Genomic DNA, 16744 nt, shown 5'->3' with positions numbered 1-16744 from the left:
TCCGAATGGGCGGTGTGGCGACTTGCACAGAGGAGCTGTGGTCTCTCCTGAAGGCAGCATGCTCTCGCTCTTTTCTAGAGCCATGTCTGTGATTGATCCTGTTAACCTTCTATTTGCTTTCAAAAACGTCTCCTCTGGCGACAATATCCAGAGGTGCTGGAACTAGGGGTGCGGGAGGTGTTACGCCACCCCATATATTAAATGAGAATCAGTCATAAAAAGCACTTTGAAGTGTTTTGTGTAGCACTTGCTGCTTGTTGAAAAACCGAGGGCAAGGTGTCAGCCAAATGCATTCAATAAATTGCTAATTCTTTCTTCTAAATTAGAAATCTTTAGTTGACTTTAATTTCGCTGAAAACTAAGTGAGCACATAAATAAAAGCATCTGCTTCTTTTGTGCACTTCAGTATATCTCAACAGCTGTGTAAATACAAATGGGACACATTATCTTTTAATCCTTTAAATAAACCATGACATATTCATTTTACCTGTGTAGCATATTAATTATACGTTTTTAATATACTTTTTATTTTCATTTGAAAAGAAAAATAGTAAAAGCAAAGTAATCACAGCATTTGGTGACACGAAAAGCAAGCCTCCTGTATTATTGTGATACAGGCCCTTTATATTACACAATGGCACTTATTAAAAAGCCCTGGATACATCAACATATGCAAAGATGAAAATTAAAAAACATATATTACTTGTGTGCATATTTGCACTTTAGGCCTCACCAGGGGCATGGAAAGCGTTCTATGAATGCCCATAAATTATACACATTTAGTGGTAGGTTGGCTTTTGCAAAGGAGTTTCCCAATATCGACTAAATCTTCAACACAGAAAGCTAAAAATATGCACTTTGCTACCAGCAAAACAATGGTGCTGACTGCACAGATGCAAATGTGCAAAATCACTCGGTGAGACTTTTACAATATGTCGTGCCTCATTTTCACCCGGTAGTACTAACTCGGGAGTCTATTGGCCAGAGAAACAGTCCCGTCAGCTAATGAGTATATATTCAGTTCACAATTATAATAAATATAATTGTAAATCTTCAAGTACAGATAGTACCTTAAATAGTTACTTTATCTAATTAAAATACATATGCCACGACTCCGCTGTGATGTGGAGGCTCGGGGAGTTGGTAAGTGGTAGTCTGGGTTCAGTTCACATTCAAACAGGTGTCTGCACCACCCTGTCCACAGGTTCAGGTATAACTCTGACTAGGGTGCAGTGGAGACACAGGGCCGGGGTGCTGCTCGGTATGGGCTCAGGGCTGCTAACCTGATTTAACCATTGACGACTCTGCCTAGGTTCTGTGGTGTAAGTGAAGGGCTTGTCAGGTCTCTTCAGATCAGCAGGGCCCAGTATTCCCGAGCTGTGCTTATATTTAACAAATATGTGCATTCTGAGAGTAACATTTTTTGTTTGCTAACAAACCAACCAATGATTTCCAAAAATAAAAAAATGAAGAAGATGAATGGGATTGCGGTATATTGCCAAACATGGAGAAATGAAGCAACTCTAGTCAGAGAGCACGGCATGATAAGGCTAGTAAACTGCTTGCTCGGCTCTGGGCTCTGCACAGAACCCACTGTTCCAAGAAGCTGAGATCTGTTACTCAGTATTAAGGGATTGTACTACCTCTCACAGCGTCACTAGGGCCTATTGCCTCTCCTGTCATCACCTATCTCACCACACAATATACTGAATCTTATTTTACAATTATTTTGTAGGCTCTCCCTTTCTCTTCCTGATGAAGACCCCACCATGAGGCTCTGAACTAGCCCTATAGCGTAACCAGGGGTCGAAACGTAGAACTACGCCTTCACTTACACACCATAGGAACCAACTAAACGATGGACTCGTGTTCCCTATGTGTGATGTGACTTTGGGAACCTTTGCTCATTAACTTGCTAGTAGAGGTTTTTCAAGTGTTAATTTGGATGTAACCACTGTGTCACCACACCTTTACCCTGTCCCTTTCACTCAATCACTCACTCTCCCTTCCTTTTCTCTGAGAGCACGTCCGATGAATATCTTATGTATTGCTTTGAGTACATGTTGATACTACAATATGCTTCTGAAATTTTTCCGCTTCTTGATGTAATCTGACTGTGCATGATTAAATAATGCCAAAATGTTTATAAATGAGTAAGTCACTTTTTCCTTCAAATTCTATGGTGAGTGTGTTTGTTGTAAATTATTTGGTACTGGTTCAACTCAGACCAATCCTTACTTATACTGACCCACTGACCCAGGTCCTGAGTGTTTAGGGCTTTCCCCGTTTATACTCATATTGCCTCTCCTGAGCACACGGTTCTACTGATGAAGGATGTATCCTTGTGGATAGTTATTTGACTGAAACTCTTCCTTCTTGATGGGTTTACTTTTTCTGGCACAGTACTTGGGGTGTTCACTACATGTGACGTGGCTCTGTTTCGAACAAGGCTGTCTGTAAAAGTACACAAACCAGGCACAAAATATTTCTCTAGAGTTGGGACATTTGGAAAAGTACTTGGTGTGTTCTTGAGGTCACTACCAGTTGTGTTTTGTTTATGTTTGTGGGAATTTCTGTGCAGACTGAAGGGAGACTGGGTAGCTATAACTAAGAATCAATTACACCTCCACCAACATAATTACGCACTGTTTCACATTCTATGCGGCAATAGCAGAAAGATGGAGAGAGGGAGAAAAACAGAGAGCACGAGGAAGAAAAGAGAAATACTTCCCTGAGACACCATACATTTTCTAATGGTCTCAAACTAAATCATGATGGGCCACCCTAACCCCAACAGGCAAAGAACAGCAACCTAGGCAAAGAACAGCAAACTGCAATCAGATTGAAACCGATTTCATATTTCACATATTTGTGAGAACCGATGGTGGAGTTTGGTATATAACTAGTTTGCTTGGAAGTGGAAAGCCCCGCACCACGATGCTAATTTGTGTTTTCAGACAACACAGTTTCCCAGGTCTGTCATTAATACATACCATCAGACGTTGCGAAAAGTCATTGAGACATTGTTCTTCCCCAATCAAAACAGAGTTGGCGGTTAGTAGTTAGTAGATATTTCTGGTGATTTCTTTGCACAAGGAAGTCATATTACTGAAGAATGTGCTCTCTATGAGTCACAATACCCTACCGCACTACAATTTAGCAGTATATTGTGACAGAGCACTACATAATGCACCGCTGGACACCGCTACTCTCCCAGACTCTCCCAATGCGAGGTTCGCCGTATAAGGTACACTTGCGCCCTAAGAAACATTTAGTTTATTCTCACTTCTTACGGCTTCAGCGAGGTGACACCGATGGCCAGCACAGTCACTGTTCCAGCACCACTGACATTATTGCATCCTCTCCACCTTGCAAATGACCATCCCGGGGCCAATATGTTCAACCCCCATGATCTGCTGGGTGCCCTGAGAAAGCAGAATATATCCTACTTCTTGCAACCTGCTCTTCCCCTCCATGAAGCATCATAGGCCCTTTCTTGTGGCTCACCAGGCCTCTTTGTACAGTGGTGTAACACACCGGTTTCACCTTGTCATTCCCTTTACACGACCTCATTTCACTCATGAAGCCCTCAGTCAGTATCTTCTTCAGGTTGTCTGTCCCTTCCCTGTATTAAACGTGAAATAGCCATTCGGGTAATCCGGCACTAACAGTTGGGCAGTCTTTGCAGCCCAGGGTTTGGGCCGGTTTTCTTGTCCTGTTTGCCTTCTTTTTTTGGTCTTGTGGGTCGGCTGTGGAAGCACCGAACCTGCTCTCTTATACTGCAAAATCAGTAGATGCTGCTGCCACGGTGCACTGCATCTGAGCCCAGGGCAGTCATCAATGTCTCAGCCACATAATTTTTGGGGGAGGATGGTGCCAAGATACGAAACATTTAACAAAATCCCAAAACTGCTCTCGCTTGCATCCTAGCCACCTTCCTTCCTCCAATGCGGCCCATATATCCATGGGTCGCATGTCACTGCATGTTAATACCCACCCCATGAGCCAATTGGTTTCCTTAGGCCCACGGGTAGGCCCCGTGTTGCTTCGCCTGTTGGCGAGCTCGTGGCTCATCTTCCAATCAGCTGCTCCAGCACCACCACTTGATCATTTGAACCATGGTCTGGACTAACATCAACTGTTGCCGTCTGCGTGCTCTGCTATGCCTGGTGTTCTTTGTGGAAAATGGTGGGTGGCACTTAACAAGCGAACCTCGGCCTTCGCCCAATACTGGTAGTGAATAATTGTAACTGCGTAACTGTATCTGCACAGCAAATTTACCCCATGCACCACTCCTGTTTAAGGGTTAAATGATGCTGCTAACCACTATTCATGGGTTCTCAATAACAAAAACAATCTTTATTGGTGACTGCCATGGATCATTGTTGGATAACACTATAAATACATCCTCTCTATGAGGCACTGCATTGTCCCAGGGGGTGGGTAACTTACTGCACAGGTAGGTAGGCAGTGTCATGTTTTGGGCAGATTCAGGGTTCCTTCCTCCGCATAGCTGTATGGCTTTCAGCTCTTTCTTTAGTTAAGGCCGGCCACTTGAACAGCGAGCTGTAATCAATCACTGAGCTGTCTGCTACCCAGATTATTGACTACAATTTTATCGATCATTAATTTGCTAATTCTTTGAGTCATTGCTGGATCAGAATCAGGTGCAAAAGACCTCAGATTCCTTACTGAAAATAAATAGAGCAGGGTCAGAAGTGTCATGGGGCCAGTAAAAGTACTGGCGGTCAACGACATTGCCTTGGCTGGGAAGATTTGTAGGGTTCCTTCCTCCTCCTGGCCTGGCATTGCTATCAGTTCATGCTCTAACTCTGGCCCCCGCTACCAGTTCTTATTCGATGGGAGCTGTAAGAACTCCGAGCTTTATCCTGGCTTGGTGGCACTGAGTGCTTTCATCTTTCTAGACAGTTCAACCGACGATAGAAGGGAGCTTCATTGCTGGTCCGGAGGTCACCATAGACAACTGAATTTCACCAAATAAAGTATGCTGAAAGTGGGAATCCTGCCTCCCAGAAGAAGATATGCCACAGAGCCTTTAGTCAGTGCTGCTGACGCTTGAAAAGGCTTCCCAGAGGATGCTAGAAAGCATAACTTCATTTAGCTAGAAGAACTAGCTGCTCCTTTGGTCTCCCTAATGGATGTCTGTGGTGTTGGAATCCTCTAATCTGGATTCCAGCAATTTTAAAAGGACAGAATTAAACACAACTTTGAACATGAGGGCATCTTTGTTGTTGCCACGTCATCCCATTTTGACCCAAACAACTTCTTTCCAAGGACTAGTATAATAATTATCAAAAAGGATTTTGCAGAGGATATCTACCTTCCAATCATGAACGGAATTGTTTTGCTTTTCCACCGCTCACCACCTCTGCAACCACACAGCCATCTAGAAGGACATCAACCACAGCAGCATTGTGCGATGAGAAGCACTTAGTAACCAACCCTAACAGAATTAGGCACACCCCAATCCCTTTGGCCTTTTCCAACACCATTGTTTTGCCTGGGATTACATCCAGACACTCCTTCTATAGTCAAAATCACGTAACACCTGGGGTCAAAACCATGTAATAAATAAGCCACAAGTCACCTCCCAGTTAACTGGCCACCAAGCTGAGGGTACACATATAACCAGTAGCATCCTTACCCGCTTACCAACATGAAAGCCTCCTATGTCTGTCATGAGAGAGAGAAAACTGGAGCTGGGCCAGAAAGGGTGGGAATAAATATGCTTCAACTTTGTAATAAACAAGATTCATGTATGCCGGTGTGGCGAGAAAGAGAGACAAGGTGCTGAATGTTGTTACCAATTCAGTTGTACCTCTTCCTAACGATCCGAAACATTGAATTTCCACAACCTTCAAAGACCATTACGAGCATATGTCAGAAAGATCCAAGCGACCACGATTTACCAACAAAGATCATTTTTTGTATTGGGCCAATGTTTTGGTACCTGAACCTATTTTATGTCACAGACAGACACTGCCTGCATCCTACAAGGCCTGTCTGGTTAGTACTTCGCGTGTGCATATTCTTACTGTCTCCATACCCGTGGCTCACCTGTGACCCCACCTTGGGGAGCTTTGGCTTCATAACCCCTGGCAGGAGGACGATCTGGCACTTCCTCATAGTCTACCTCATGTACATCCCCCACATCGTACACAGGCTCGTTCTTCACTGGCAGATCTGGCATATTCTCATAATCTTCATCTACATCAACTTTGTCAGGGAGAGGTGGTGGGGCCTCCCTCGGAATTACTTCACAATCTTCATAGTCATCATCCATGTCGCTGGGTCTGGCGGGAAGTCCAGGAGGCTCTTCGTACTCAACTTCCTCCTCCTGCTGAAAGACAAAGAAAAGTCATGACAAGAAACATGAACCTTACATTATTTTCTTAAAATAATGCTCACAGTGCTAGCTGTGGCACTGCACTGCACACACTTACAACATGCCTAAACAAATAACAATATATTCCTCCTATAAAGCACAGTGTTAGAAATTGGGTTATTGATTGAGGAAGTTGTAAACCCATTTCAAGCAACAACCGCATTCCTAGGTAGAATGAACCAAAAAACTCACTAAAATAACCTGTGCTTAACCCTCTGGAAGCTTGGCACAAGAGCAGTCAGGCTAACTTAGCAGTAGTGTGAAAAGTATACAATCAGTAATAAGTTGAAAACACAACACAAGAAAAAGCACACACCAATGGAGAAAACTAGAGTAAACTTTGAGAAATAAAATGAGTCCAACATGAATTTAATCCAATCAATAGAACAGGAGTGATGAATTTTTAAAGCTTTAAGTAAAAAAAAAAATATTGTTTAAAAGATCAAAGTGCCAACTATGGTTATCTGGTCACACGAGACCGGGGCAAAGTCAAAAGTTAAGACCGACTGCAATGGAGCGTGTTTCGGCGACAAGAGGTAGATTGGGACTGGTCTCTGCTTACCATCAGGCTTCAAGGAAATTTAAAGGGAAGGTTTTTAAAAGGTAAAGTTCAGCAGGGTAAGGCAGCTGGCGGTGTCCTAGGAGAAGGTCTGACGGTCAGGGAGCCACTGGATGGAGCCACAGTAAAGATTTCTACGTTCAGAATTTGTAACTTTTTTGGAAGTCGACAATTTCCAGCAGGACGAAGCTGCTGGCTGTGGCCAATGAGGGTTCTATGAGGCCAGATACCATTGCTTGGAGGTCCAGCCGAACAGGATTTGTTGCTGTGGAGAATAACGTAATCGGAGCTTCCGCAAAGTCAGGCTTACTGGGGAGGCATCTCAGGGTGATCTCAGGCCAGTTTCTTGTGAATGTTTTTTAAGTCGCAAGTTTTATGTTTGGGCTGGAGGAGCACCGTTAGCCCCACTTCCAAAGGTCTGAGACTAGATGGACAACATTTGAGGGGTCAGGATTTAATCCAAGCAGATGGCAGGTGCAGAGTTCAACGACTCTGGAGTTTATTATATCCTGTAGCTTACACAGGAGGCCAATCGACTAGCCCTTGGAGTCACATTGGTAGTCCTGTGATCAAGCATTAAGGCAGGTCTCAAGCGACAGATCAGTCCTGTACCCAACAAGCTTTAAGTAGCATGACAGTCCTTCCAAGGTACACAGCAGGCCTCAAGAAGCAGGGCAGTTCTCAGGAGTACAAGGCAGTCCTTCGCAGGGTCCTCTGCAGGTTCAGGAGTGTACTGAAGAGTTGATCTGAAGTTCCACTATGTATACCTGATGCCAGTTACCCACACATCTGGGTCTGCAATGTCCTTCCTTCCCCTGCAGAAGTTCAAAGTACTCTAGGGTGACAATAGGCTGTTGTCAAGTTCCTTTGTGAGTGTGTTGCAGGCAGCCCTTTGAAATTTAAGTGGGGTAGGAAACAGTTCTGTCCCGCCCATCCTGGCAAGATGGCCCAACCTGCCCACAACTAGTCTCCATTTGTCTCAAACTCCAGTACAAATACTCATAGGCCAACTGCCACCTATTCACAGTCATGTGACCCAGGGCACAGGCTGAAGGCACCAAATGGGTAGAACAAGGCAATGCCAAATTTCTAAAAGTAAAAAAACTTGCAATATTCTGAAGCGGAAATCATTCAATCAATACTTTTTCATAAGATCAAGTAATTTAATTGACTCAATCATTATGATTTATCTGAACTTCAAATTATTAAAAGACATTTCAAAGACACCTTTTCATATTAATTGGCCCACATATGAATGAGGCACATTTCTGCAGCATTCTGTAATATATAATAATTTCAAACCAAAATATGGATGAAAACATTCAACATATTTAAATATATATCCACCATGAACAAAAATGCACAAATCCATGTTACATTACACCAGTCAAATGGTTTCATTGGCCTCATACATATATGTGGTATGATTAATATGAAAAAATGTGTTTTGAAATGTATTTGAATAATATGAAGTTAAGAAACATCATAAAAAGATTGAGAACTAAATACTTGATCTTATGAAAAAGTATTGATTGAATGATTTCAGCTTGCTTCTGTGTGAGCAGTCCAGTTCCGCCCCGCCCACAAAACTGCAGCAGCAGGAAAAAATAAAAAGATAATACCATTATGTTATTATCATTTTATTTTTCCTTTTTTACACTGCTGCAAAGCAGAGGGACTGGGCTTCTCACACAGGAGCAGGGGGGAGCAGAGGGAGGAGTGGTGGGCACGCTGAAAGTACACATGAATGTTTGGCCAGCCTCCCGCTTCCTGTTCCAATCGGACCAGGAGAGACAAAATTACAGGTCAGTGTTTTTCTTTACCCTACAACCACCCCAGATCCTTGTCACCACCACTGGATTTGGAGCGATTTCGAAATTTGCCCTACTCCCAAATTAACTCATTACAGATCCCAGAGGTCATACGTGTGTATTCACGGAGCAGTGCTCATATTCAGCATCTGAGAACCTGATGAAGCCAGTTGACCAAACACGTGTTGGCTGGAACATGATTGACTAGAATGGAACTACTGCTTGGCTAAGAGCAAGATCATTGAATAAAGAAGTCTATGAGTAACTATTGGACTATGGGATTATTTGAGAAATTACTTCATAGATATTATAGTGTGCATAACGGAGACAGTTGTATTTAGCTTTAGATGGGTCTAGTCATCTATGTGTACATTTACGTATATAGCTTTATTAATAACATTTTACAATATTTAATGTCATTTTTTAATTAAAATTTAATTATAGCTTTTAATGAGCCAAATATTTTTCTAAACTAAATTAATGTTACTTTTAATTTATTATGTTAAACTATAATTCTCTTATCCCTAATAAAAACCCTAATCACCCTTATACACTACCCATTTCAAAGCCCTAAAAACAAACTCCTTGTCACCCACCCTAAACACTGCCCATCCCTGAGCCCTACAAACTAAGATCAGGAGAGAATAACACATACGAGCATACCGCAGTCCACACAACTGCACACACATATATGCAATTACATGTTTGACGACATAAAGAAGCTCACACACACACTCACAAATGGGCCGAATGACATAAACATGGGCAGACATCAACACACATTGCATGAATACATGGGCATACATACACACCTCTCTGGTGGGTTCACTTTCCACTACTACAGGGGGCTTCGGTAACTCCTTGGTAATTCTCGGTGTGATAGATGGAAGTGGAACTGGAGCTCTAGGGCTTGGCTTCTCCTCAGGCTCCTCAGCAGGTTCCTCCGCCTTTAAAGCAAATGTGAAGATGACGATTAGTCTTTTTTGAACCCCAGTGAGTGCTTCTTTAGCACTGGAATCAATGTAACCTCCCAAACACTAAACATTGTTGTATAAATGTAGGATTTGGAATAAGGGAGTAGGGTATCTAAGGTGCTCTTCTATCCTCTATAATTACATATGTGTATTTTCTCCTCACTGGACCCACTCTGCTATAGGACTCCAGACTCTGCTGAGGTGCTGCAGGATACTCACCATAGACGTGTACCATGCTAGCATCGGAAGGCATGTTGGATATGCTCAGAACTGCCCTAGTAGTAAGGGTTAGCCGGACTGTGCGGTGTTGAAAGACTCAATATCCTCAATTTCGGGTCTGCTGCATCATAAGAAAGACCAAACTGTTATATGCTTACATACAGGCAGATCATGTCGGATCAGGAGTGGATACTTGCAGGTAGAAATCACAGTTGGTGGAGAATCGGACTGAGGGCATAGTTGTTACCGAGAAGCACCAAGGAATGCCAAGTTCAAATACTTATACTCAACCTAAACTCCTGGAGTAAACCTAGTGCAAGCAGTATTGCACACATTTGATGCTGGAGGGGCACACAACTAAGAGAAAAGAATGTTTGGAGTGAGCTTTTCCAGATTTCTAGGAATGCAGGATGACTTGTAAATTTTGGGGAAAAGGTGACAGATAAGCTGATGTAGGATGAGGAGGCCACTGTGGCATTCTTCAGTCATTTGCAGACTTTGTCAACCGCCCGAAAGAAATAATAAGAGCCATATCTATACCTGTTGCTGGAGGAGGCTATATTTGATTGTAAATGATCCTGTACTAGATTGTTTGGGATAAGGCAGTGTGCTGAGGTGAGTACCCTTTTATTTCTGAATGTGATACGTGGTGGTCAGGCTGTCTGTTTTCAACATGTCTGTTTTGAAACTCTCTGAGCACCAATTATACTGTTACCAGTTAAAGGAAACTAGTGTGATTATTTTGTATATTCTTCCATACAAGTACCCTGAATAGCCCCATCGTGCTCTCCGCCCCGTGAGTGAGGCATCTGTGGTGATGGTCAGCTGTGGCTGAGGGTCCAGAAATGGCCAGCTAGTGACCCATTTTTATCATTTCATCGTTTGAGACTGTGCTGAACTCTCTGTTCCACCAACACTTGTGACCACTACTTGGCTAGATACTGATGTAGTGGGCGAATATGTAGTTGTGTGTAAGGTGCTATGGCTAAGTAGTGAGCCATCACCCTTACATTTCTCACACTTAAAGGGCGTGGTATCTGAAAAAGAGCCATCAACCTCTGTTGGCTTGGGTAGATTTTGCATGCGACGGATTTCAACTCTGTTCTCAGAAAAGGCTGAATCTGCTGAAGATTTAGAAGGCACTTTTTAGCTTTTACTGTGAGCCATGACCTTTGAAGGAGTCCCACTGCTGCCTGCGTATGCCTGCCTGGATGCATGGAATCATGCTACTATACGCATTATTTTTTTTAAAACTGCGTTAATCCCAGAATAGACACATAACTATAGACGTTTCTCATGGCTTCCAGGTGTTGGTAAAGTTTTGAAGAAGGCGATTAATATATATATCTTTGAATTCCTGAAAAAGAATAACATTCTGCATCCTATGCAAACTGGTTTTCATGGAACTGCGGCATGGAGGCTGCATTATTAATAATCACAGAGGACCTATAACAAGTCTTGGATCAGGGTGGATCTGCTGCACTCATTCTTCTTGACTTAAGCGCAGCCTTTGACATAGTCTCTTACCCTCTACTTCTTCATAGGCTGGAAGAAGTTGCCATTAGTTTAAAGTGGCTATCATCCTTCTTAACTAACAGGAGATTTCAAGTGAGCGAAGGGCCATTTCACTCCATGATGCATCAGTTAAAGTCAAGTCAAGTCAATCAGCTTTATTTCGAGAATAAAAATATCATAAAAGCATTACACAAAACAGCAAAGTAAAACCATGTTAGTTAAAATCCAATGGCTAATCAAATAAATAAAAATGATACACTTTCCAATAAATTAGATAAGAAGGTCCAATACATGACCGCAATTAAACAATGAGTATTAGCCTTTTACATCTGATTGACGAAGCCCAGCCAAGGTATTTGACAATACCACAAACATACAGGGGCCGGGTATCCGACCTCAAGATTCGCAAAGCGACTATATGGTGTCTGGTACGCAGCTCCCTGCATAAGGGCTTTAGCCACAAAGACCTTGGAGTTTTGTAGGCCGGGCATTCAAATAAAAAGTGGGCGCAGACTCAACTCTAGAAGTACAAAATATGCAAAATGGAGAGGTTTGTGCGGGAATGTTCCAGCGGGCAGATAATTCTCTCAATGGGAGCAAACCCACCCTGAACTTGAAGTACAGCGCTCGATCAAAGGATTTAGAAATTAAATCCATATACGGTTCACAAAGGGGGACATCCTTGATCCTAAGGAACTCAGTGGATGTCCTACTAAGCTTGGGGTTTGAGTTTAGTTTGTTAGCTACCCACTGCCAATACATGGTTGAAGGACAGATTTAGGGGAGCACTCATGGATGCCCAAGCATCTCCAAGACCCAGATTGTCAAACATTGTTTTAACATTGGTAAGCCACCCGATTCTTGACCAGCCGGGCATTAACAATATTTCCATTAGCCCCTCCGCGTAGCTAGCAAGATCGGGAGTTTTCCATAAACGTGCACACAATACAAGCGGGCGCAGTTGGGCCTGGACTCTGATCGAGCAACAACCCATATCCAACAGTAAGGGAAGCGTGGAGATGCTATGGGGAAGTCACATTAAGTCCTTTAAAAATGTATTTTCGGATTTTAGGAGATGGTCAATAGTACCTAATCCCCAAAGTTCAGCCCCGTAAAGCGCTGCACTAACTCCCCTTGCTCTATAAATATCTAGGACTGGGGCAATAGGCCTAAATGAGAATGAGCGTTGCTCTTTGATCAGTGCCCCCACAACCCTTTTGTGACCCAGCAGCATTTTCTGGAGGTGGGGTCCCGACTGCATAGAATCAGATAAACGAATACCCAAATAGTCAAATTCCTTGACCCTTTCCAAGGGCACAAGGTTTAGAGAAGGAGGGCGACCAAGGTTCCTGGGGGGGTTCAATACTAAATACTTGGTTTTATCAGTATTGATTTTGAGGCCCCTGCTCCTACAAAAAGATTGAAAATTGTCCAAGAGGTTCTGTAGGCCCATTGGGGACTTTGAGATGAGCAGGGTGTTGTCAGCGAAAAGGAGCGTGGGTATTTTCTTTCCCGCCAAAGAGGGAGCGTCAGATGGCTGATTTAAAAGATGCTCCACCACCCCGTGCACATATAGTGAGAACAGGGTGGGGGCAAGGACGCACCCCTGGCGGACGCCCCTATCCACTGGAATTTTGGCTGTCTTCTGGCCCTGGGTGCCCCACCTCACCTGCGCATAGTTCCCATCGTGTAACTTCACCAACAAGGACCAAATGTATGCAGGAATCCCCAGATCGAGAAGTACCCCCCAAGAGCGGTCCCGAGGCACCAGGTCAAAGGCAGTCTTTAGATCAATAAAAGCGAGATAGAGACTGCCTTTGCCTAGTACTACCACCTTCCAGTAAATGAGCATCAGTCTAAAAACCTGCTCGATGGTTCCAGTGCCAGGCCTGAAACCGGTTTGAAATTCTGAAAGAATTTTATTCTTGACCTCCCAATGGAGCACTCTCCCTAGGACAACCTTTCCGGCTACCTTCTGTGTGGAGTCTATAAGACTTATAGGGTGATAATTCAATGGGTCGTCCCGACAGCCCTTTTTAAAAATCGGGACGACCTCAGCCCCCTTCCAAGAGTCTGGAATCGCCGCACCATGCATAATGGCATTGAGTAAAGTTGATATAAGTTTACCCCAATCTGGGGATGCGAACGGAGTAGGCCCCCCCGTAGCCTATCAGGGCCTGCTGCTTTGTTTGGCACTAGGGATTTGATCACGTCTTCCACCTCCTTCGATGTAAAAAGTAACGCCTTGCTTGCCTCAGAGAGGCCCAAAGCAGGAGATGTAGTCGGCCCCAACCCCTCGACAGGATGGGTGGAATAAAGAAGACAAAAGTGATCAAACCACGCTTGCACCGTGATATTAATAAGGGTACAATCGGGCCTATTCCTGGTCCTTACCAAGTTCCAGAAACCTCCAGCATCCCTCCTTACACTGGCAACCTTTAGATCACACCAAAACTGATCATCCCAATCCCTCCTATCTTCCCTAATGGTAAGCCTGTAATTCTTCCTGGCGGTTCGAATCAGCGCAAGATCTTTTAGCTTGACAGCCTTCACCAAGTCTTTGACGACCGGCACTTTTTGGAAAACCACCCCGGATTATGTTTCGGTTTCTGATCACCCCCTGCGTGGGCGTCCCTACATGGTTTTATAGGTAGTCTTCCCAGGGCTTCAATGGTGTTGCAAAAGAGGCAGAGAACCTCAGGCGGGGCCCAGATGGAGGTGTCCAACCTGGATACTGCCCCTTCAATCAGGGCCCCTAAATTTTGCACCAGCCCATCATCAAGGACAACCGTGCACCATTTAAGGCGCCTTCCCCCATTTGATGGACGAACATCTGAGGTTATTCTGGGTTGTGGTAGGGGAACATCGAGTGGGGATGGCCACATAGACTTTAGGCTTAAAGACAGCGGGTTGTGCTCGCTGTCTGTGGTTGGCAGTACCTCCATATCTCTCATATAACTCCAGAGCTTTAGGTCAAGTAAAATGTAGTCTATCCGTGAGGAATGGTCTACCCTGTTAAATGTGTGGGCCCCTGAGGGGTCTGAGGATGTTCTACCATTCACAGCCCTCAAGCCAAATTCTAAGGTCAAGATGTTCAGCTGGATGGCCCGTTGGGACCATCTCTTAATAGGCGGAATAGTAAGGGCTGGAATGCCCCTTCTACCATCCTCATCGGTAGTGCCCAAAATGTCTTCATCCGCCAGGGGTTCAAAAGTGCAATTGAAATCCCCTGTGACCAAGACATTTGCATTCTTGCTACACTTACTGAGCTCCTCTCCAAGGATAGAAATAATTGGAGATTCAGTGCCTCTGGCGTAGATATTAAATATCTCAATTGTGAGCCCTCTGTGTGGACCCCTCACTGACAGTCTTAAAATATCAGGAGTTTTGGAAGCAAGTTGTCTAGTGTGGCAGCCCAAGGAGATGTTGATCCAAATTAAAAGACCTCCTGAAGGGCGACCTCTCCGGGTGTGTGAGGAAATAGCTGGAACAAAAAACGTAGTGTAGCCAACCTTATGGCAGGGTTCCACACTCCAAGTCTCTTGAAAGATACAAATCTCATAGGACTCGATCAGTGAATTCCAATCAGAAACATCTAATTTCCTGGAAATGCCAGCTATATTTCAACTTAGGATCTTTAGATCATTACTCGTATTTACCACCTCAGAGGGATAAAGTGTAACTGCCAGACTAGGCCCAGCATCAATCTCAGCAGAGATAGTCTCCTGCTCCTCCAACCCACTAGTGTTCTCTCGAGCCGAGTTAAAGTGTGGTGTGCTGCAGGACTCCTCCCTTAGCCCCACACTTTTCAATGTATACGTTTGTCGATTATCGGACATTATATGCTAACTTGTCTCTACTATGGTTTATTATGCTGACAATACCCAGGTTACTTTCTCTCTTTCTCCCAGCAGCGATCTGACATCCAAAAAACGAAATAGGTGCTTAGAGCAAGCCACCAACTGGATGGCGGCGAGCTTTCCTAAATTAAATGGGGCGGAAACGGAGGTCTTGGTAGTTGGAAACAACCCATCTTTATAGATCCAACTTACCCGACCTCCGTCCTTAAGAGATCGTCCATCCCCCAAACCAAAAGTGAAAAGTCTGGGAGTCATTCTGGACAGTGACGTGCTTGGGCCTTCTCAGAGCCTTGAGAAAAATGATCAAATGGCTCCCTATGGAGGCACAAAGAATAGTGGAACAGGTACTCATAATATCGCGCCTTCACTATCGCAATTCTCTGTTTTTAGGCAGTCCACTTTCAGTGACTAAAAAGCTGCAGATCATCTGGAAAGCAGTGGTGCAATTATTAGGTCCCCACTGGTTCCAGTCAGCTCGCCCAGTGCTTGCCACACTGTACTGGCTGCCAATAAACAAAAGAATTCAATTTAAGGCACTATGCGTTGCTTATCATACTAAACACAAATCAGGCCAACAGATCATCATCTTAACTCCTACAAGGCCAACAGAGAATTCAGTCAACGAAATTAGGCCTTCTAACAGTTCCAAAAATTAAGAGGGCCAGAATTTGCGAACGCTCTTTTTCCTACCTGACTCCCAAACTATGGAACTCTCTGCCCATCAGACTGAGACTTAATGATAATTTGTTACGTTTTAGAAAGCATCTGAAAAAATACTTGTTTAATTGGTTTGGTCTCCAGCACGGATGGCTAGTGCTGGTAAGCCATGTGCACGATAAATGCAATAGCGGGCCATCCCCTGCCAAAGTGGGCAGGCGGGCCAGGCCAGAGGAGGGAGGTGGGGAGGAGTGAGGTGGAGACTGTTTAGGGGGCAAAAAAAGAAAAAAGAAAATAAACTTATCTTGCTGCCACCATCTCCCGCGCATCGCTTCATCCTTCTTCTGGCCCTGGGCACAGGCTCACATGAGAGCAGCTTCTGGATTTGCTGGAGTGTCGGCAACTTGCGCTCCCAGGCACACTTTGAGCCCGTTCCTGCTCTTCCAGGCCCAGCAACGCAGCCGAGGCTGGAGAAAGCCTGATTGCGCATGATGGGTTTGGCCGGCCTGAGACGGCCAGCCAAACACCTCATGCGCAGTGAAGGGAGTGCCCACCACTCTCCCACCAGCAGTGTCATACCCTGGACCCGCCCCCAAGACTCGTCAGAGTCCAGTAGGCAGGTCCAGGGGATTCAAATAAAACGATAATAAAACCGGTTTAGAACCAGTTTTATTATTTTTTATTTTCTGCTGGTGGTGGGGGCGGCGGTCCTCTGCTCTAATGGAGAGGCCGCCCCTGGATAA

At 44.3% G+C, this 16744-nt stretch overlaps 1 protein-coding gene across 4 annotated transcripts in view; it reads right to left on the bottom strand.

The window, feature by feature from the left end:
* LOC147750899 (src substrate cortactin-like) overlaps window positions 1–16744 on the bottom strand; it is a 144394-nt gene that overhangs the window by 8213 nt on the left and 119437 nt on the right. For 3 of the 4 annotated variants that reach the window (XM_086918702.1, XM_086918712.1, XM_086918721.1), the window contains exons 13-14: window positions 9589–9723; window positions 6079–6361 (exon numbers count right to left, since the gene is read on the bottom strand). In XM_086918702.1, coding sequence (XP_086774828.1) covers window positions 6079–6361; window positions 9589–9723 — 418 coding nt within the window. The remainder of the gene's footprint in view (window positions 1–6078; window positions 6362–9588; window positions 9724–16744) is intronic. The other variant, XM_086918730.1, reaches the window with a different exon arrangement.

Source organism: Lissotriton vulgaris, chromosome 1_1 (genome assembly GCF_964263255.1).
Source record: "Lissotriton vulgaris chromosome 1_1, aLisVul1.2, whole genome shotgun sequence".
NCBI lineage: Eukaryota > Metazoa > Chordata > Amphibia > Caudata > Salamandridae > Lissotriton > Lissotriton vulgaris.
This window is presented reverse-complemented; position numbering and strand designations above follow the sequence as displayed.